General features: G+C 43.0%; 1 protein-coding gene across 12 annotated transcripts in view; it reads right to left on the reverse strand.

Annotated features, from left to right (window-relative positions):
- Positions 1 to 23,259, reverse strand: part of SSX2IP (SSX family member 2 interacting protein) — a 41,689-nt gene that overhangs the window by 14,355 nt on the left and 4,075 nt on the right. For 5 of the 12 annotated variants that reach the window (XM_090048669.1, XM_090048671.1, XM_090048667.1 and 2 more), the window contains exons 2-9: positions 19,244 to 19,287; positions 18,176 to 18,309; positions 15,786 to 15,961; positions 15,345 to 15,545; positions 12,839 to 12,949; positions 11,569 to 11,704; positions 8,432 to 8,507; positions 8,174 to 8,351 (exon numbers count right to left, since the gene is read on the reverse strand). In XM_090048669.1, coding sequence (XP_089904795.1) covers positions 8,174 to 8,351; positions 8,432 to 8,507; positions 11,569 to 11,704; positions 12,839 to 12,949; positions 15,345 to 15,545; positions 15,786 to 15,961; positions 18,176 to 18,218 — 921 coding nt within the window. In that variant the 5' untranslated portion in view covers positions 18,219 to 18,309; positions 19,244 to 19,287. Of the gene's footprint in view, positions 1 to 8,173; positions 8,352 to 8,431; positions 8,508 to 11,568; positions 11,705 to 12,838; positions 12,950 to 15,344; positions 15,546 to 15,785; positions 15,962 to 16,523; positions 16,616 to 18,175; positions 18,310 to 19,243; positions 19,288 to 23,259 lie in introns of all 12 variants that reach the window. The other 7 variants (XM_090048679.1, XM_090048678.1, XM_090048672.1 and 4 more) reach the window with 5 other exon arrangements.

Here is a 23,259-nt window from a genome sequence, read left to right on the forward strand (position 1 = left end):
CTTAGGTACACACATATTCACAATAAGGCTAAACAATTTCTTTAAAAGCATTATTTCTGTTCATGTAAGTAAGAGAAAGTAATATTTAGCAATTTCTGCCTAAACATCAGAACTAAATACAGGTCTGCTTTTGAGACGAATTCTTGTAAGCAGATAATGCTTTAAGTGGAGTAGATTTTTAAGCATCTTCAGAAGTAAAAGTTGCTTCGATATCCACACTGGAAAAAACAACCATACGTCTTCTACTCAGTACTTGTTCTGTGCTGGTTAGTCATGTTACAATGTAGGAGTGGTTTAATGGGGGTTAATTTTGGATTTCCTCGCCCCATGTCAAATTGTAAAAAAAAACATATATCAGAAAAAAATAAGCAAATAATTGGAGAAGTTTGAGCTAGTCACTGAAGAACATAGCATTTCAAAGCATACAGACCTATTACTCCTCTCTATTTGCCTTGGTACATATATGTTCATACAAGCCTACTCCTGCAACACAATTTGCCCATCTGGACTCTTGAGCTTGTGCTGACCCTTACTGACCATCCTGGAGTGCAGCCAGAGATGGAGGTCCACTCATACAATTCATTTGTAGAACTGGGGACATAGCATATACCATACATACACCAAAAAGCTATTCAGGCAGAGGATAAACTCAACAATACTAGTACATTCAACCTAAAAATTAACTTATTTTTAAAATAAGGAGTGAGACACTTAACATTACTAATAATAGTACTAAACACATAGGAGGCCCATTTAGCCTGCCACAGGATACAATTAAATCTCCATGAAGTTAAGGGGAGTGTACTCATATCCTACTGTCAGAGCAGTGGGTGTTAGTAAATGAATCAATTACATACAGTCCAATTCCTTAAACTGGATCATGTTCTCTTAATTACACTCACCAGCAAGCTGTTAGACATCCCATCAATCCATGTTTCAATTCTAAATTAGATTTTGTTTAAATTCCTGTAGGCTTAACCACACTTTCATGCTCACCCCAGCCAAAACACACTCAAACCTAGACAATGCATGACACACAAACTGAAGGGCAGTTTGGGGAAGTTGATATTTATTTACATACTAGCTAAAGCCGACACTGGTGCCCAGGATGGATGACTGGACACCCTCTGGATTAAAATCCATGGGGAACATGGCACAGGGGACACGATGGTGGGAGTCTGCTACAGACTTCCTACCCAGGATCAAGAGCTTGACTAGGAGTTTGCCAGGGAATTGGCTGAGGCTGCATGCTCCCAGTGCATGGTTGTCATGGGAGACTTCAACTACCCAGACATCTCGTGGGAAGACTGCTCGGCCAAATCCGAGCGGTCGTAAAGCTCTCTCGTGCATGGACGAGCTCTGACACAGGAAGTCTGCGGGCCGACGAAAGGTAAAGCACTGCTCGACCTGGTACTGGCAATGGGGGACGACCTAATCAGTGACCTAATGATCAAAGGGAAGCTGGGTGACAGTGACCACAAGCTGATCACCTTCACCATCTGCCGTAAAGCTGACAAGTCAGTCAGCAGTACAGAAGTCCTTGACTTCAGGAAAGCTGAGTTTGATAAGCTAAGGAGGCTTGTCAGTGCGGCCCTAAGGGACCATGACCCAAAGGGGAGGGGAGTTCAGGATGAGTGATTGTTCCTCGAGGGAGCAATCCTGTATATGCCAGGAAAGTCTATTCCGTCTTGGAGGAAAGGCAGCAAAAGGGCACAGCACCCTTTGCTCTCCAGGGAACTAGCGGACCTCCTGCGTCTAAAAAGAAAGACCTATAAAGGATGGAAGATTGGATCCACCTCCAAGGAGAAATACTCTGACAGGTTACAGGGGTGGGTGGATGAGTATAGGATGGGATTCAACACTGACAAGCGCAAGGTGATGCACCTGGGGAGGAAGAACCAGCAACATACCTACAGGCTGGGGAACTCCCTTCTTGTCAGTGCAGAGGCAGAAAAGGATCTTGGAGTCATCACTGATGCCAAGATAAACATGGGCCAGCAGTGTGGGGAGGCAGTCAGGAAGGCCAACTGTACCTTGTCATGCATCCACAGATGCATCTCGAGCAGGTCCAAAGAGGTGATCCTCCCCCTCTATGAGGCACTGGTCAGGCCGCAGTTGGAGTACTGCATCCAGTTCTGGGCACTGCACTTCAAGAGGGATGTGGACAACATGGAAAGGGTCCAGAGGAGGGCCACTTGCATGATCAGGGGGCAGCAGGACAGGTCCTACAAGGAGAGGCTCAGGGACCTGAACCTATTCAGCCTCCATAAGGGAAGGCTGAGGGGGGATCTAGTGGCCTGTTACAAACTAGTCGGGGGGGGGACCAGCAGGCATTGGGGGGAGTCTCTGTTCCCCTGAGCACTACCAGGAGTGACTAGAAATAACGATCACAAGCTGGCAAAGGGTAAATTCAGATCAGACACCAGGAGGCACTACTTCACTGTCAGGGCAGCTAGGATCTGGAACCAACTTCCAAGAGAAGTGGTGCTGGCTCCTACTTGGGGGTCTTTAAGACAAGGCTAGACAAACACCTTGCTGGGTTCATTTGACCCCAGTACACTTTCCTGCCATGGCAGGGGGTCAGACTTGATGATCTGCTCAGGTCCCTTCCAACCCTTACAAACTATGAAACTCTGCACTGGTCTGGACCTGCAGGGAGCAAACCAGGAAAGCCAAGGCTGCAACAGAAATCCAACTAGCTACAAACATCAAGGACAATAAAAAGTCCTTCTTTAGATATGTGGGGAGCAGGAGGAAAAGCAAGGGCAACACTGAACCCCTGCTAAACTAAATGGGACAACTGACAACCAACGCCAAGGAAAAAGTAAACTTGCTAAATGGATACTTTGCATCAATTTTTCACCAGTCCCATGGGACACCCCTACCCATTACGGGACAGGGAGGCCCAAGTGAGGGTGATTCCTTACCCTCCACCAATGCTGACCTTGTGAAGGAACACCTTGAGAGACTGGATACCTTCAAGTCAGCCGGTCCTGTCAGTTTACACTCCAGGGTACTCAAGGAGCTGGTGAGCATCATAGCTCAGCCCCTAGCATGGATCTTCGAGAACTCCTGGAGCTCCGGTGAAGTACCTAAAAACTGGAGGAAAACCAGTGTGGTACCTATCTTCAAGAAAGAGAGGAAAGTGGATCTGGCAAACTACAGGCCCATCAGCCTGACCTCTATCCCAGGGAAGGTCTTAGAAAAGATTAACAAAGAAGCCATTCCTAACAGACTGGATGATGGCAATATCCTGAGGGATAGCCATCATGGGTTTGTTGTGGGTAGGTCCTGCTTGACCAATCTCATTTCCTTTTACAGCCAGGTGACCTATCACCTGGACAAGGGGAAAGAGATTGATGTCACGTATCTTAACTTTAAAAAAGTCTACAATCTGGTATCCCATGATCACCTCTTAGCAAAACTGGCTAACCGCGGCCTCGGCCTCACCACGATCCGTTGGCTGGAGAATTGGCTCTGCGGTAGGACCCAGAGGGTGGTAGTTGACGGAAATCAATCGTTGTGGTGCACTGTGACCAGTGGGGTCCCTCAAGGCTTTGTCCTAGGGCCTATACTATTTAACATCTTCATTAACGATGTAGACATTGGTGTCAGAAGTGGGCTGGCCAAATTCATTCATGACACCAAACTCTGGGGTAAAGCATCCACACCCGAGGACAGGAGGGTGATCTAGGCAGACCTTGACAGGCTCAGAAAATGGGCGGATGAGAACCTGATGGTGTTTAACACCGAAAAATGCAAGGTTCTCCACCTTGGGAGGAAAAACCTGCAGCATGCTTACAGGCTCCGCCGTGCTATGCTGGGGGAATGTCTGTTCACCAGAGCGCTCCAGGGGATGACAAAGTGAAATGGTCACAAATTCAACCATGACTGTTTCAGGCTGGACATAAGGAAGAACTTCTTTACTGTCCGAGCCCCAAAGGTTTGGAATAGACTGCTGCCAGATGTGGTTCGAGCACCCAATTTGAACGCCTTCAAGAGACATTTGGATGTTCATCTTGCTGGGATCCTATGATCCCTGCTGACTTCTTGCCCCTGGGGCAGGGGGCTGGACTTGATGATCTTCCGAGGTCCCTTTTAGCCCTGGTGTCTATGAATCTAATTGCCCATCAAGAATGACAGATTTCAGGGAGTGTTTACATGCCCTGCCTACCTGATTAGGCAGCCATGTGAAGACTCCCTCCACCACCTCTGCCTCCTCCAGCCTTCGGCACGGGGACTCCCTCCCTCCCCCCACATGCTTACACCTCACAGTGGGGCTCACCCCCGCCTCCTGTCCCCTCTGCCTCCTGCTGCCTCCCCCTCCCGCTGCCTCCCCCTCCCTGCCAGCTGTTGCTCCCTCCCCGCTTCCCTCCCTTTCTTCCTTCACTGCTGCCTGGTCCCAAAAACAGCCACCACCATGACCCCCCAGCCCCCTCACCTCCCCCTACCCTGCACCTGCCCTGGCCCATGCAGCCTTCCTCCCAGCTGTTGTCGGGGTTCCCCTGCCTGCTCCCTTCCTTCCCTCCCTGTCACCCGGCCCCAACAACTGCCACCACCATGACCGCCCCTTTGCCTCCCCCCACCCCACTCCTTTCCCTCCTTCCCTCCCTGCCTGCTGCCTTGCCCTCCCTGCTGGCTGTTTGTGGGGCGCCAGGGACAGGTGGCAGGGAGGCACTGCCACTGTGACCCCCCCTTTGCCTTCAGGCAAGGAGGCATGGGGAAGCCCCACTGCTCAGGCACCCAGGGCATTTGCTGCCATCACAAAGATCCTGACAGAGGCTCAAACTTGGGCCCACGCAGCCAATCGCTGCCTGCTCTCTCAGCAGTGCATGCACAGTTGGCTAAAAGCATTACGGGCAGACAGATGCACAGACAGATTAAGCCCTTTATATGTACAGAATGTAAAACAAATGCCAGAAGAGAAAAAACACACGTAAAAACTGTATGCAATTGATATCAACTTCTCACACTTCACACATTGCTTGCTTCCTTAGATTGCTTTTTATTCAAGGTGGGAACATCTCTCTAGGGCTAGGGACTGAAGTTAAACATAAACTGGTTTACGTGATCAGAAACTGGTTTAAACCTGTAATAGAATAGAAGTTCAGTGCACATAAACCAGTTTTAAAAGAGCTAAAACTGGTTTAAGATGAACCTAGTTGAACATAGTACCTGATTTAACTGATTTGGGTCAAACCGGTTTATGCGATATCTGTCCCAGACCCCTTCCTGGTTCAAGTTAAATCAGAGTCCCCCAGCATCCCAGCATGCTTTGCAGCCCTGGGCTGGGCTGGGCTGGGCTTTCTGCTCCAGAGCTGGGCTGGCCCCTCCCTTCTGCTCCCTAGCCAGAACAGGGGCAAGGGCAGGGGCATGGCCAGAAGCATGGCACTCTGAGGCAAACAGAGCAGAGAGGGGTTTTATTCCCCACAACTCCTACTGGGGGACTGCAGCCCCTGTTGCCCATTCCCACACCCCAATCCAGCAACAGGGGAAGGAGCACGGCCAGAACTGGCAGGCCTGGCCTCTGCCATCCACCTGCCTTGCCAGCGGCTGGGGCTGCAGGACTGAGCCTAGCCAGCTGGCAAGTAGTGCTGAGGACAGAGGGGCCAGCATGGGCTAAGTCACTGGGTTTGGGTCCTTCCCTGCAGCTGGGGCTGGAGCCACAGAGACTGCATGACTCCCCATGCCCAAACCAGGCAGGGCTGTCATGGAGTCCCAGTCCGGCCCAGCTGCACAGGTGGGGGCTAGCTTCCAAGCCAGAGTGGGGGGTTTAAACCCCTCCACAATCATACTTAGTTCCTGCTGGGGCCCTGGCCACCCGCCCCGGTCAGCTTCCCTCCATCCTTGTGGCTGCTGCAAACAGAAGGGAGGGCTGCTCTAGCACACCCAGCTTCTAGCTTGAACCACTGCAGGCATGTGCCTGCATTTCTAGAATTAAACATGAATGTCTGTGCACTTGTAAATCAGTTAGACTAACCTGCAAAGATTGAATCAATTCGGGCTCTGGCTTTTTGAATATCTATCCCTAGCTTAGTTGTACAGTATTAATCAGGATTTAGGCTTCTAATCACTACCACAATATAGTTAAAAATAGCAACCTGGTTTATATTTAAGCATAGCTTTCTTTTCCTGCCCTGGGAAGAGTTAACCACCACTTTTTCATGTCAAGGAAAAATATTATTATTGATAATAATGATTTTTATCCTGCCATATTCAGAAAGTCAGTGGCTTACAATAAATGACAAACAGCCTACAGATAAAAAACAACAGTAAACTCCCCAAATAACAGCCAAAAACTTGGAAATTCCACCTGCACTCTTGCTTCCTTACTTATCACTCACGACAGCAACCATATGATCAATCCCAAAGATGCTTCCCAAGCCCTAATCTCCCCCTTTTCCAAAGTTCGGATGCCAATTGCTCTTCTTTATTTATCCCTATCTCTTCACCACAATTCCTCCGTTGCCTTCCCACAAATCAAGTGAGCATATAAATATTTGTTTATTTACATTTGTATTATGTATTGGTTACAGACGCGTTACAATACAGTTACAGCATCTAGCGTGTTTGTACTGCCCTGAACACCACTGAATTGCCCACAGCTGAAAATAAATATGTAAAGATTAATGTATAATATAACATTCAAAGCATAAATGTATGATGCAATGTACATTTCTGGCTGGTTTCTGGCATTGAACTATTCTTTATATTATTCTATATCATACACTTATCTTTATTTATTTTCAGCTATGAACAATGTGTGTTCAGGGCAGTATTAGAATGCTAGATGCTAAAGTAGCCAGGTCCTCTGCTAAGCCAGGTTCACATACGCTACAATGAAGAAGCATATACCTATTTTCTATAGCACAATGCAGTTTCTGCACTAGCTTGTTCTGTGTCAATAAAAACATGCAAATTCCAATGCAAAATTACTCATCCAGTATGATCTTGGAACTACTGATGACTCAAAAATAGGGTTGCGAATAATTTTGTTTTTCATTCCTTGTTTATTTCTGCTACTTAGAGAGGATTAAGTTAGCTATTGTAGCTTATTTTGCAATTCATATTGATATCAAATGAAGCTGTGACTTCTGATGGGGGAAATCAACAAGTACACATTAGGTTCATGCTAGGCAACATTGATACCATTTTCATATACAAGCTCTTAGTACAAGAACAGGGATTGCTGGCAGAACTGGAGAAAAAACTATGGTGTTTAGAAGCATTATTTTCCCTGAAATTATCTATAGATCTTTCAAACAGAAACACTGATTCATTTGACCCAGGGGCATCAAACACATCTGAACAGCACAGGGTTAGTCCTGTGGGTTATATCAGGCTAGTGGACTTACTCCCTCCCCTTTCCCCACCCCATCCTGGATCCAGTGCTGGTGGTACCTGCTTCAACAGGTCCAGGACACGTACTGTGGGCACCCCACTCCTGCATGTCAGATCAATGCTTTGGCCAGTCTCAGACTGCAGGTGCTGCCTGAGGCTCATGTCCCAGACCAACCAGAGCAGATGCTGAAGCCAGCATGCAGCAGTGTTGGGGAAGAAGTCCCAGGCAGGCCCTACATGGCTGTTGTGTAGAATGCCATGTGCAGCATGTGTCCCAGGCCCTGTACATGTGGCCAATTCAGCACACAACATGTGCAGGTCAACTCAAGACCCAAGGTCAGCATCAGGATGTGGATGATGTAGCTCCACAGGCCAACTATCTTTGACACCCCTGATTTAACTAATACACCACAGAATGGTCACGATCAATAACCATGTTATCCTTAACATTCACTGGAAATTACATTTTCTAACTTAAAAACCATAAGAGGATAACCTTCATATTGGGACAATGAACTCAGCATCTAAGCACTCGTCAAAAACCAAAATTATTTGGGACTAGCTCATGTCCTTTAAATTCCCACCCTACCTTAAATTAGCTTTCAAATATAGAAATGACCTGATTGACTTTACCTACCCAAATATCAACTAAAACATCCAAAGACAGGAGTTCGACATTCTGCTTTGGCCTATTTGAACTCTACGCACTGCCTGGGGCATACCAACTAGTGCAGGTCACCAGACTCGAGAAGCTGGAGTTAGAGATTTTGTATGACCCAGTAACTGTGGCACAGTACTAGCTTAGTACTTTTTAAAACTGATAAACACTTACTGGTCCAATACCATCTTCAGATCTTTCTCTAGGTTTCTGTTTCTGTGGCGGGAGGAGTGAAATCATTTCTTTCTTCATTTGTTGAAGAACTTTCCTCAGCTCAGCATTTTCTACTAGAAGCTGTTTTTGGCATTGCTCGTAATCCCTTAACAGAGCTTTATACATTTCTTCTTCATTCCTGAAAGTAGAAGCCTTATAATAATGAACTATGACACATTCCTTCAATTAATGAACATTGTTATATAGCTATCAACTTACCTGGCTTCTGTTTTATCAGTTCTCCAACCACCTCTCTTCCCATCAACTCGACCTACATAATTTAGAACTTCCATAGCTAAAAAAATAAGAAGGGTAAGAAAGATAGTTCAGACTGTGAAATAAAGGTGTATATCTAAACAATAAATCTTACCTTTGCATATTTGCCTTAATATGTAGATAGTGTCAACAGACCTCCCAACACTGAACATTAAAAAAAAAAAAAAAATTAAATCAGTCTTTGCACCCACTGGAGACCAAAAGTCCCTGCAAATAAAATTAAGAGATGATAAAAGCCCATGGGAAATTCTGACAGCTTGGAGTAAAGCATCACGTTTAATATACCTCATCTCATCTTGCTTATATACACTCAAAACACTGCATGGCAGAGAACACTTCCCTGGGCAGGAATAGAAAGCCATGACTAGATATAAAACAGCTTGTTATTTTTAATGATACTGTAGTAGTGATTAGTACTGTATGAATAGAGAGCTGTTCCCACCCTGAATAATACACAGTCTAAGAAAGCAGGCAACACATGAAGTGAGAGACATTGACATCAAATATGTAATTTTTTCTGGTTTATTACTTCAATTACATCACCTTTCTCTTCACAATTGTCCATTTGCTCCGCCTCCTATGCGACAAACACTTTTCTTCATGGTCTGTCCTAGCCTTTATCTAGCATGTCTTACTTACCACCAAGCTGTCAACTCCTATCACTGCCTGGAAAGAATTCCCTGTACATATCTGTAAACCCCTCTAACTTTCCTTCTTTTAATCCTTCCTCAAGGAAATGCTCTACAGTACCTATGCAGATCAACAATAGTCAGGCAGTTAGTGTGCCATGAACACTGACTATCATGCTGATCAGAAGTATAACTGTTACCTTTTGTTCCCCCATCTGTCCATATTCACATGGTGTCTCTGGTATTAACACTCTCTTGTTAGAGTGTAAGGTCTTTGGGATGGGACTGCCTTTTTGTTCTTTTCCCTGTGCCTAGCACAATAGGACCCTCGTGCATAACTAGGGCTCTGCAGGCACTAACACAATGAGCCATAGAAATTAAAATAAAGATATTCCTCAAAGCTTTATATACTGTCAGTTGCTGAATACTTGTATTCAGCAACTGAACAAATCATCCATGTTTGAGCTTTGAAGTGTTTCCTGGTATGTGAGCAGTAACTATCTTTCACAAGAGTTTTAAGTTTTCAAAATTAATTCCAAATATGCAGATTGTTATGCAACAGTTTGCCACAGACATGTCACACTTAAAATGTTGTCAATTCAAACCCAAATAAAAATACCACCGAACAAAATTAGGGTGAAAGACAATGTCTACCTCTTCTCCAATGCTTTTCTATTGTAATCATTTGAGATGTTAAATTATCCATCTAATAGATAGTCACCTTGGCTATAAAGATGATTTCTAAGATTATATTCATTTTCCACATGATTTTAGGGTATGTATACACTGCAAACAAGTTGTCTGTAACTTGGGTTGAGTTAGCTGGGGAAACCTGGCATTGATCTTGCACTGCTAACAAGAGTTAAAAAACCTGAGCCGAGAATACACTTTTTGCAGCTATTCTCTTACTTAGGGCATTTTAGATGGGGGGGAGAGCTAGAGTGCCCCTGTGCTTAAAAACGACAGCAAGGGTGCTTCAACTAAAGTTTGTTCAATGAACTTGAGTTCAAGTGCCACTGCTGCCATTTTTAAGCACAGGGTGCTAATACACAAGATGCAGGAGGCTGCTGGAGCACAGTAATTGCCATGCTCCAGCAGACTCAATTATTGGATTCTGCTTTGATGTGCTGGAATTCCAGCGTGAAGAAGCCTCTGCACTCATATGTAGACACCCTTAATTGCTCCTTTATCTTCACTCTTAAATGCCCACTCCAAGTAACAATACTGTACTGAAGGGCAAGACTAATAATGCAAACCTAAACACAAAATAAATTATGCTGTGCATACAGCAGAAGCGGTGTGTTTTAAGAGAAACATCCACATACAGTAGAAAGTAGAACATGCTTAATATCTTTAAGAAATGGTAGAGCAGCTGAAAGATGTGACAGTAAAACATAAAACTCTTCCCCAGTCCTCACAATCTGTCTCTACACAGATGTTATAATTCCTCTTAAATATGCCCTCTTTCCCTAGAATTAGACTGGGCTCCAGGAATTTACCAACATTTTAAGAAGTGCCAGCTAACCGTGGTCATAGGTGGTGAACACAATATAGGGCCTCAATGGTGATACATAGAGGAGGGGTTAGCAACATTTTCCAGCTTGAGGGGAGGGCAGGAAGACGGGTAGTAGAATGACCCAGCTTGTGTCAGAGTCTGGTGGGTGGGCATTAAGACCTAGCTGCTGCTTCTCCTTACCACTCAGCTGCACTTTGGTACTGCAAGAGGACCACCCCCCAGCCCAAAATAAGAGCCCAAGCCTGAACTGCCCAAATGAGGCATAGCACAGGCAGAGCTCCCCGTCGCTTGAGCCCTAGGCAACTGACTGCAGCACAGGGCAGGGAGAGCAACCCTGTGCCAGAGCCCCAGTTTGACTGTGGTGCAATGCAGGGACACCTGCCCTTCTACTGGAGCCCAAGGCAACTGACTTCAGTGAAGTGTGGGGAGAGTCCCACGGTGCCAAATGCCATCTAAGCTACAGCTCCACGTGTCATAGGTTCCACAGGTCTAGACCCCTGGCCTTGAGGTTTTACTATATTATCAAGTATATGTCTTAAGACCTGAACTGCTAGCAACAGTAGTGAGAAATTATAGGGTAGAAGGGATCAGTCTTATTTAGAATTGAGAAAGTTATCAAGATTCTTACTGAAGTACTAACTAGTTTTCTTTGGCTTCTGTTTATAAGAAAGTAAACACTAAAAAACTATTTTTAAAGATGTGTAAAACATAACAACACCAAGGTTTTCACCTACTCTACAAACAAGAATTTGAAAACTACACATTTTGTGCAGTGCTCTCTTTATGATACTGTTCTGGAAATCAAACAGCACCCTAGGTAAGGGGGTACCATTGCTGAGAACTAAGGTGGTAAACAAAGCACATATTTACAACTTTATTTACAACTTTAGAGCTTTATTATCTAAGCTGTGTACAGTAGTGATATATTTACTTACCTATCTTTTTATCCTTTTTGTTCATAACTAGTTGATGCAATCGTTCTTTTAGTTTGTTGTATTCTCTTTCTTTTCTTTTCATATCATGATTGTACTGAGTAGCCCGACTTGCAATAATATTCTGCAATTTCTGCACCTAAAATGCCCCCCAAAACATAAAGCTCTTCAAATTATACAAAAAAAAATCTTTCCTTTAAAATTAAAAACAAAAATCAATATTGTTCTGTAAAACTATAAACTGGTTGAGATTACTAATTGTGAAAGAAAATGAAAAAAGGAATAGTTAGGGAGAGAAGAGCATGCATCTTGTAACATTAAGTACTTCAGAGAACTAGGATATTGCAGAAAAACAACTACAGCCCTGGCAGATGTTATACGTAAGATGCAATTAACCAGTTAGTCACATCTTAAAATGTAACCGGGCCATGCATTCAATTAATTGCAAACCAAAAACCAAAATCTGGCCACAAAATTATTACAAATTCTTCAGGTGATAATATTGTGGCTGGTTTCAATGGCATGTTAAAATGAACATGTTGGCTGAATGGACCACAGTGGGGCTCAAACAGGCCCCACCCAGTGCAGCCACCACCAGCTGCTGATTAGTTGATCAGCAGAAGCATGGGGACTGTGCCAGGGCTCATCCAAGTCCTAACATGCTCCAGTGCTGCCACAGGATCAGTGAACTGGCAGCTGGCTCTGCCCACTCTAACCAGTCTGGTGGGTCTTGGGGCCAGCCAACAAACCAGCTTAACTGTTAAGAATTTACAACTATAGCATGTCCAATATACTTAGCTGAACATTAACATGCTAAGTACATATGCTCACTATTGTGACAAAAAACTAGAGAAAATTTTTAAAAAATAATTAAACGAAAACACTGCAATGAAACTAAAGATAAGGAATTCCAAGCCTGAAGTGGGTAATTTAGGCAAAGTCTTGTCTGTTGAAAACTTCAGTGTGGATTTCACTCATTCCCCCACCCAGATTTCCAAGGATCTGTTCCATGTTCTGAATAATTGTCCCCCCATGCTCCCTGCCCCCGTTTTCTACATCCACATGATAAACACTTATTTGCTTTATTATGGGCAAAAATGCTATTACACTGGGCAGGCTGTAGGACCCTGATGTTTACTAAAAGTGACTTGAAAGTAATCTGAGTCCAACCATTTGTCATCTCACATGGACACAGTATTAGAAAAAGCTCAACTGCAACACTGCATGTAAGTTTGATCAATCAATGGTTTATGAGACGTACAGGCTAACTCACCTCATCCTTTTCATTTTTAAGTAATTGGTGTAGATTTCTGTTTTTGCACTGAAGCTGTCTGTCTCTTTCCTGAAGTCCAACTATCTCCCTTTTAGAGGCTTCTAGTTGCTCCTAAAGAAAATATTTATAATACAATCTTAATTCAAATTTACAAAAGAAAAAAAACCCAAAAAATTAATTTCAGACAAGTTTGTTCTTGTTGAACCATCAGAAATCCAGTATGTTGGCAGAGCCCACTTGCATAATCCATGTCAAGTGGAACCTAATTTCTGAATAAAGAGAAGTATTTAGCCATGTTAGCCTGCTATCAGGCAGAAGGCAGGACAGAGATGGGCCTTACAGACTATCAGAATCAGAGATCCATAAGCTTTGACAATCCACGGATCACTTCATCCACCACTACACAAATGCTACTCAGATAGTGGCAGCTGAAGTGATCGTTGCTCACAAAAGCTTAGTCATCTCTGATTCAGTTAGTCTATAAAGTGCATCTCCACCCTATCTTCTGCCTAATTTCTGAAATTACATTTACAGGGTCTGTTATACATCTGGCAGTCTGCTACACTGGAGTACTCCAGTAAATTCATTTCATGGAGATTTTACTGAACATATACAGAAAACTTAAATCAGTACCATATTACTACTTTTAGTTTGATATGGAATGTACTTAATATTTTGCTGCCTTTAGATTTTTAAATACTCAATATGATATAATATGTACAGAAGTCAGGGATGGAGCTAGATGCTTTGGACTCCAGCTCTTTTGTCGATTTGGGGCTCAGAGATGGATGCATTAGCGGGCTGCTTTTGAAAAAAGGATCAATGAGAGTTGAACAGTAATCTCAGGACTGAATGGAGCAGTTTACAGATACTGTTTCAGTATAGCTTCAGATAGGTATCACTGTAGTTACTGTAGCAGATTGCACTAACTAATGACCGTCAATTGACATTCTGAAGGTTTTGGTCACAACTAAAAAAAGGCTAGAAATACGCCTCCTGCTTTTTTTTTTTTTAAGTTAGATTCCAGAGCAAAATACTGCAGCTTCAGTTCTGCAATAAATCATGTGGCCAAGATGTATCAAACTACTCGAGGCAAGTCCACAACAGGTCAAGATGCATTTTGATACTTTGGATTCCTATTTGAAATCTCTGGGTTTATCTTGTATAGTATGTTTAGATGTTTGCCCCCAGCAGTGCCATAATAGGGTCTCATGACACCCTGCTTGTAAAATCACTAATTTAGGAATGTCTAAGTATTCCATAACTGAATACAGGTAGCATCTTATACAATGCAAGAGCTGTAAAAAGGACTCTTCTATCACAACTGAAAGTAATACTGTGAAAAAAAGTTATGGCCTGAGGGCCAGATGAGCATTGCATCAACACAAGAACAATGAGGAAGGCAAAATGTCCCAGATGCATGCAAGGTAGAGTAATTTGCCCGAGGGTGCAGGCAACTAACATTTCAGAAATTACATTTTTCCAAAAACAGGTGCACTATCACAAAAGGGAATTTAAATGTTGCAGGACAGTTTTGTTTCCATGCAAATTAAACTCCTCGGGACTGGGATTGTTGTGTACAGTGAATCAAGATGTTATTTTTCTAGAAAAATTGAGACTTCTATGCATTACTACAGTACAAATACTAGGGAAAAACAACAGTGATAGCCAATCTTCTCAAAAAGCAAAACTGGTGCTCAGTTATCCACTAAAATCACATTTGCTTTGGTAGGATATAATTCTGGAAAAGAAAATTTGTCTCACAGCTGACCTACAATTCAAAATTTGCTATGTACTTTCAAATATAAATTTTTCCATGCAGTTCTTGCCACTAACAATAATGGACCATTGTTTATAGTTTAACCTAAAAGAACACAAGGTTACAGAGCCTTTACAACCAACTTGGTCAAAATTCAAGCTAGTAGTCAAAAATGCATTGTGACTGCTCTGAATAGACCGGGTGTAAAAACTCGGTAATAAGGTGTCCAGGGAACAATACAGGGAATGAACTATATTCCAGTCTTGGAAATCTAGCTAACATTTGAAAAGCAGTGTGGATAAGCCTGCTACTACTTGTGCCAATATTACTATATGAAGTACTAATTACTCTATGAAGTAATTCATTTTCTAGCAAGGAAAACCTAACATCTCTCCCAATATACTAGTAAAGGATAAAGTGCAAACACCTCCCAAGATTTTCACATTCACCATGCATTATAACCATCTAATCCAATTAATCTTCCTCTTGTACAGGTGGTCAGAAACCATTCATAAGTAGTATCATTAGCGAAATAAGGATTCAGACTTTATTTCTCCTTCCCATTAACTCATTTTCATTAAGTTTAATGAGCTTTCACTCAATTACGAAAAAAATGACACCAGAGAAATAACATACAGGATAATTAGAGTTTTTAACATACAAGCAAATTACAACAACTGAGAATTTAGCATTGTTAAATGAGTGCATTACATTATGATGTAAGTTATGAAAGAATGAATTTTCTACCTTTAGCTTGGCATAGCAGTTCTGCAGATGATCCATATCACTACCCAATTTCAAGTGCTGCATTTCCACCTCTTCCTGAGCTCGGAGGTTCTTGCGTTGAAGTACAAGTAGGTCATTCATAGAATTTAAGATAGATATTAAGTTTAATTCTTTACCTTTGGACTCTGCATAAAGTGAAGGGAAACCCAGTGTTGTCAACTCCTGATGTAACAGAGAGAGACAGAGAGAGATATGAAAGTGATTTCTTTTTCTGACTTAAAAATACTGTATTAGGATATCAAAGGACATTCATTTCTGTAGGGAAGATGCCATCATTTTGGTTTTGAGAAGTTACAGGCAAAATGCCTACTTCATGAGACTAAGTTCTTCCATTCCAGAGAACATTCACACTCATTCTACAGGTGATCGACTATTGTTCTTAATATCTGAAAATCTGCTTACCCCATTAAGATAGGATACACTCTGTTCAACATTCTCTTCTGTGCAGAAGGCACTGAAAAAGCCGTGCGTACTTTTGGATGAAGGCAGTGGCAAGCGTAGCACTTGTTGCATGTTTAAGCTTGAGGGAGACATCTTTTTTTCTGAGGTATATTGAGAAGTATTTTTGCTATCTAAAACTCAAAATATTAAGGAACAAGTCAAGACTAATAACTCAATACACTAAAAAAAACCATACAATCCCTTAAAGCAAGACAATCATAATCTAGAACTTTTAGTTCTAAATTTAATTTCATTGCAAGTAAGAGCTTAAAAGTACATTCTAAACAAAATGCAAGGTATCAGTTTCTACTGAAAAGTAAAACGTTGACAACATTCTAAAACCTTTTTCTTAGAACAAATCAACTTTCCACAAAACAGGAAAAATTCTAAGTTACTGGATTTGCTTACTTAGATTTCCATTTATCATGTATGACCAAAATTTGTAGATAAAAAAGTTTTATAAATTATATTTGATTGTACATCTTATCTTACTCTCCACTGACTCAAATGTACACAAAAATACCCTTTCTTTCAATACAGTTAAAATCAAAAGATAGGGTGAGAAAGAACCTGAATAAATAAAGAAAAGTGCTACATCCATGTAACATATGCACAGACCCTAGAAAAAGTAAACATCTACATTTCTTTCACAAATGGGAAAATAATTGTTAGTAGTAACCATTTTGTAAAATCACTTACCCAAGTAGAAATTGCAATAGATACTACTGCATTATCCAGTGTTTCTATCTGCAGTCAATTCGATTCCACACAGGAAATACCAGCCTCACTCTCTAGTGCCCATTAAATATCATCAGGGATCCAGGTTTTCAGTTTCCCACAGAAAAATGGAAAAAACATGGATTTTTCCATTTGAACTGAGAAACGCACAGATTTTCCACTATTGCAAAGAGCTCTCTGCAGGCTGGCAGATTTCCAGCCTGCAGGGGGCTGGGGGAGCAGAAGGAGGGCAGTCAGGCAGGAGATACCATATTCATGTGCGCACTCGCACATGTACATGGCCACCAGGTAGCCTGGAGAGCAGCACCTGCAGGTAAGTCTGGCGGGAGTTGAAGAGGGGGAAGGGGGATTGAGGCTCCCATAGGGAGGGAGAGAGTAAGTTAGGTAGGGCTGAGGCTGCTGCCCAGCCTGGGCACTGTGCAGGATTTGGGGCCCAGCGCCAGAATGCATGGCCGCAGGGTCCCCTTGGGGAGCGGGAGGGAGCCATGGACAGCTAATCCAGGGGATGGGGCTGGCTCTATGCTACTGCATGCGCTTTTGGGGGAGGCATGGGGAGCACATGCACCCCAGACCTCTGTGCAGGGTGGAGGCGGATGCAGGCCTCCCCTGCTCCCCAGGGCTTCTGAAGCCCAGCAGGTGGGACCCTGCATGGCAAAGCAGAGTGGGGCAGGGAAGCTCCCTGTCGCTGCAAGCGCCATGCCACCATGGCAAAGTGCACCTTGCCCGCCCCAACAGGCCCCATGCCTGCCCCAGCAACAGCGGAGGTGACAGCACGGAATTGTTCCTGTCGCTGCTGTTGGATGGACAAGAGGTGCCTCATTGTAGCAGGGCAGAGCTCCCAGTGGTGGCAATGAGCTTCCCCACCCAGCCTCGCTCTGCCCTGCTACACCAGGGCACCACCCACTGGGCTCCAAAGGCCCTGAGAGGGTGGGAGGGCAGCAGGGCAGAGAGCCCAAGCTTGTAGGGGGAAGCCTGCACCTTCTTGCCCCCTGCTGTCCCCCCACCCCACCTCAAGGGGCTCTGCTTGGGCCATGCTGCTCTGATCTGCCATAGCAGCTGCTGCCTCCAGCAGGCATCAGCCAAGGCTTGGATGCTGATTTAGGAGTCAGGGGTCTGCAGGTCCCTAGCCCCATAGACCAGGCAGCTGGGGGCCCCTTCCAGCAGGGCTAGGTGGGTAGAGGTCTGTAGCTGGTGAGTGAGGGGCACCACCAGGTCTGGGAAGGGGTGGGGGCTGTGCATTGGGAGCAAGGGGCCTGGACCTGCATCCTGGTGAGTGAAGGGGGCAGGGGGCTAATCTGATTTTCCATGATAAAAAAACTCAAAATCAAATGTCAAAATTTATAGGTGTTTAGAATTTATTTTATTATAGTGACTGAGGCACTGGCAGGCTTCCAAATTCCTTTAAAATTGTAAATATATCAGTAAAACATTGTGCTCAACTGATACCCATCTATAGCAGCGTTTCATTTTAATTATTGATTTGGGGGGTTTTAAATCAGAGAATTTGTGATTTTTTAAACAGAGGAAACCAGGATCCCTGAATATCTTTATGCTAATGATATGTCCATTTTCTAAAGCAAAAATATAACCAATTTTGTCTAACTAGAAGTTACCTGACGATGGTGCTGGCACAGTAATAGTCTTCCAATCTCCCATAGCAACAAAGACAGCCAGAATACCTGAGCAACTGGTTGAGCAGTGAAGTATTTAGTAGAACTGCTGGTAATATCTCCTACGTAGGCATATCCTAAAATAGCAGGAACATTTTAGATTAACAATAGCATCTAACAGAGCGAGATAATTCAAGCAGGCATAAAAGAGTCACTCGTTGGCTCAAACCCATTTCAACTTGCTATAGATACACAAATATAGAGGGCTATAGATACACAAATATAGAGGAGCTCAATATTTACAGCACAATAAATGTAACAAGTTTTTAAATACAGGCAGCCAGGCGCAGCAATCTTTAGTGTAAACTTTATATTAAGACACCCTGCAAAGATTTTAAAAAAAAAAAAGAACCACAGTGCAGATAAACTAATACAATCATTTTGTTAGGAATGAGCATAAAAGAAACTTATTCTAAATTAAAGATGTTATATTTAGTAATAGCATAGGCATAGAGTGACTCGGCAATAAATAAAGTTAAGTCCATTTTCATCATAAACTATCTCACTAGATTTACCAAAGGAAAGAAAGGAGATGAGACACAGAGGGGCAGGGACTAGAGTCTTTTCCAAGCCCTGAAATTAGTGGGAGAGATGGACAAGGGAGAAATATCAACTGAATAAGTTTTAATATTTGAACAAACCCCTCTGTCCCTGGTAACCATTTTGATTCCTTGCCTAACCTGCTAAGATAGCTAGAAGTGACAGAGCAAGACAGGGTAGGAAGGATCCATGCCCGTGTGCTGATTAAAGTAAGCCTATTACAGCAGTACAGCCAATGAACACAGTTTTGCCTCTCTCTGCCCAATTAAGGCACTTAAAATGGGATTTAGGCATCTAAATTGAGCGATGGTCCAAAAACCTCAGAAAATTCAGAGAACTGGATAACAGCACTTCATTCAGATCATCCTATACATTTCTAATCTCCTATTCTCCCATCAAAATCAATGCCAGCTTTAGCAATTGATGCCAAACCAGGCAGAGTGCAATGAACAAACAAAAACAATTTCTTACATGTTAATTTGGCTTTTGCTGGATCCATTAATCCATACAATGTCCTGTCAACAGAACAGAAACATAAAATCAACCTAGTCATTTTTCATTACTACCAATCCTATCACTTTATTCCTCTGTCCTAGAAAGTTAGGACCATATTTTTAAACATGCCTGAATGCTTCAAGATGCAGCTAGCACCCTACAAGATTTTAAAAATTCCATTAAATCACCTCTCTTATTTTAATGGGAGTTAAACACCGATGTACTCTTGAAAAATCCCACTAAGCACCCATCTGCATTTTAAGCCAGACAATCTGGCTCAAAGCGGTCATACAAAGATCCTGGTTTTATCTGTTTAACAATCACAAATTCTCTGCTTAAAACTCCCAAAGTCTGCAGTTAAAATGAATCATCACTATATACAGAGATAGACTGAACACAAAGTTTTATTGATATATTTACAATTTTAAAATAACATGGAAGCCTCCCAGTGGCAAACAGAAAACCCACATCCCTGGTTATAAGGTAACTAGGAGTGACGAGACCACATTATCTAGATGCTTTCAAAGCAGAAGTTTACAAACCCAAGTTTCTATGCACTGGTGATGCACACGGTAAGACAGAAACATCCACCCCTCCTTGGTTCCTGAACTGGCCAATCCAAAAACTTCAGTGGAAGTGGAAACAGGTCTATGTTTGGGCCTTATACAAAATGATACTTTCAACATTGTAATCAAAAGACTAACCTTATCACTTTTGCAACAGACCATTGTCCTTATCTACCCAAACCATTTCCCTTGTTGGTCATAAGGCAGGCCAACCTGTGACAAGCTCTGACCAAAATAAACCTTAAAGCTCTACTCCTTCCATTTTAAATACCAGTATAAATTAATTTGAGCCTCAAAGGCTCTAAAGAATTGTTTTCTTTGGGATCTCTCTACTAGACGAAGCGCTAGGGTCCAATTCCTTTATTCCCATGTAAATCTGGCCTAAGTAAAATTGAGAAATTACCCTTCATTCATAAGAATTATTTTTAAAATTCTGATTTTACAGAAAACTTAAAAGAATCCTGAAAAGACCAAAGGACACCCAACAAAAGTGATGGAATCTGGATAGAGTACTATTAGACTACAGCTCCAACAAGTGCTGGGTCAAATGAGCTTTATGGAAGTTTATCTGGGCATCAGCTCAACCTGATTCACAATTAGTTTACCTTTACTAAAAGAAAAAAATTGCTGTGCCTTTTTTGTCTTTTCCCCCTATTTTAGATGGTTTAAATAATATTTAAAAATGAAGAGGTTTCAGCTTCAGCTGCAAAGTTATATTAAGGAAGAAGAAAAGTGAATGTTAACAGACCACACTCCTCACAAAACACCAGCTTTGTGGAAAAGTAGTCTTGGATGACATCTCAATATAATTCCCCTTTAAAACATTTTCTTAAAATCAATTTAAAAATGAAGGAACCATAATTAACATCAGTACACTATATATAAATATACACTGATAGGCTAATGGAGATTTTTTTGGGATGGTCAGAGGACCTCTTCTTCTGCTGCCCAGCTCACTCATAGCGCACTGGCACAACACTTTGCTATTTTTACAGATGTGTCAATTGGCACACCCAGGAAACCCAACTCAAGTCAGAAAGAAGAAGTCACTTCCAATCCTGGCTTTCTAGATTTAGGGAATACCTGGAGAAAGATGTGGAAAAAGAAGTGAGGTAGATAAACTGAAATCTTGAGTATGTGATTATCTTCTGCCTACCTCAGTGCTGAGGTCAGATTTCATAGACATTAGGGGCTGGAAACGACCTGGCAAGATCATCGAGTCCAGCCTTCTTGCCATAGACAGGAATTCTGCTAGGATGAAATGATCCCAGCATGATAAGCATCCAAATTTTTTTGAATTAGTCCAAAGTAGATGCTTGCACCACCTCTGGGGGGAGTCTGTTTCAGACCCTGGACACCTGGACTGTAAAGAAGTGCTTCCTTACCTCCAATCTAAATCAGCCTTCCAGAAGTTTTTGGCTGTTAGACCTTGTTATCTCTTGGGGGGGTCCTGGTGCATACCCCTTATATATTTATAGGCTGCCACCAAGTCACCCCAGCCTTCTCTTCTTCAGGCTGGAGAGTCCCTCAGCCTCTCCTCATAAGGCTTGCTCTCTTGGCCTTTGATCATATGGGTGGCTCTCCTTTGGACTCTCTCAAGCTTATTCACATCCCTCCTGAAGCAGAGGGCCCAAAACTGGAAACAATACTCTAGCTGTGGCCTAAGGCCAGGTAAAGCAGGAGAATGACGTCCCTGGTTTTGCTTGAGATGCATCAGTGGATTGATGCCAGAGTTTGGTTTGCCTTGCCAGCAACAGCATCACATTGGTGGTTCATGTTCATTTTGTGGTCAATCAAGACCCCAAAGTTTCTTTCAATCATGGTGCTAGTGAGCATACCACTGCTGAACCCATAAATATGATGCTGGTTTTTCCTCCCAAGGTAGAGCACCCTGTACTTCTCTACGTTGAATGCCATCAGGTTTTGGTTCACCCATTTTGTGAGCTTGTCCAGGTTGGCCTGTATCCGCAGCCTGTCCTCCAGTGTGACTGCCTTCCCCCATAGTCTAGTGTCATCCACGAACTTTGCCAGTCCATATCTGGCACCCAAATCCAGATCATTAATGAAGATGTTGAAGAGTACTGACCCAAGTACTGAGCCCTGAGGGACACCACTGGCTGCCTTGCACCATATTGATTTTCTCCCATCAACTCATACTCCTTGGGTCTGACCCCGGAGACAGTTCCCCAGCCATTAGACCAGGAAATGGTTAAGACTGCAGTTCCCCAGCTTAACCATGAGGACACCATGGAAAACCAAGTCAAAGGCTTTCTTAAAATCCAGGTATATATGACATCAACCTCATCTAGGCAATTCATCACCTGGTCATAGAAGGAGATGAGGTTGGTCAGCCAAGACCTTCCAGCAGCAAAGCCATGTTGGCTGGCACTCAGAAAGTTATGTTCCATTAGCCTGTTGCTGATGGAATTTTTGATGATTTTCTCCAGGATCCTTCCAGGGATGGATGTCAGACTTACTGGCCTGTAATTCCCTGGATCTTCCTTCTTTCCCTTCTTGAAGACTGGGACCACATTGACTCTTTTCCAGTCTTCTAGTACCTCTCCCAAGTGCCACAAGTTCTCAAATATCTTCACCATAGGCCATGCTACGATGTCCGCCAGCTCCTTCAGGACTGTTGGGTGCATTCCATGTGGTCCCACGGACTTATGGATGTCAAGCCTCTCAAGGTGTTCCCTCACTTGATCTACGTCAACTGTAGGCCCATCTCCAGCCTTCTGGATGCTTTGCGTCCTGCCCGACAGGGTGATCCTCCTGTCTTGTAAAAGCCATCACAAAGCCCATCTCCAGCCTTCTGGATGCTTTGCGTCCTGCCCGACAGGGTGATCCTCCTGTCTTGTAAAAGCCATCACAAAGATATTCTTTGCTGTTTAATAACCTTGATTATAAGCAGCAACTCTGAGACCTACAACTAAATTCATGCAGCTCCTAAATTTTTAGCCTGCCAACAAAATACGCCTGTGATTTTTACACTGCATCAAGACAGCCGACTAGCTTCTGAGAAATAATTGTTTTTGAGGATGGACAGTATTTCACCACAAGAGTCACCTCCCTCATTGTACATGGTTTAAACTTTTATCTTTGGAACCAACAGTGAAAGGAAAGGATATGGCAATCCACCTTATCCACAAGAAGGGACACCAGAAGCATACTACTTCAATGTTCAGATTCTTTAATAGATACCATTCAACTAATATTACCGTTCTAGACCCTGGTCTTGATTTTTAAAGCCAGCAACAGATTGAAACCCGAAAAGCTCTCCATTCACCCATGCAGCTACGTTCCTCTGGAGCATACATAAAAGTCTAAGAGCCATGCTCTTGGTTAAAGTGGCTTGATTTGGCATAACTAATCTGGAAGCTCACTGCAAAAAATCTGTCCACCTTCAGGACATGTTGCAAGACCAGA

The sequence above is a fragment of the Crocodylus siamensis genome, chromosome 5 (genome assembly GCF_052110815.1).
Source record: "Crocodylus siamensis isolate JL-2025a chromosome 5, ASM5211081v1, whole genome shotgun sequence".
NCBI classification, from domain to species: domain Eukaryota; kingdom Metazoa; phylum Chordata; order Crocodylia; family Crocodylidae; genus Crocodylus; species Crocodylus siamensis.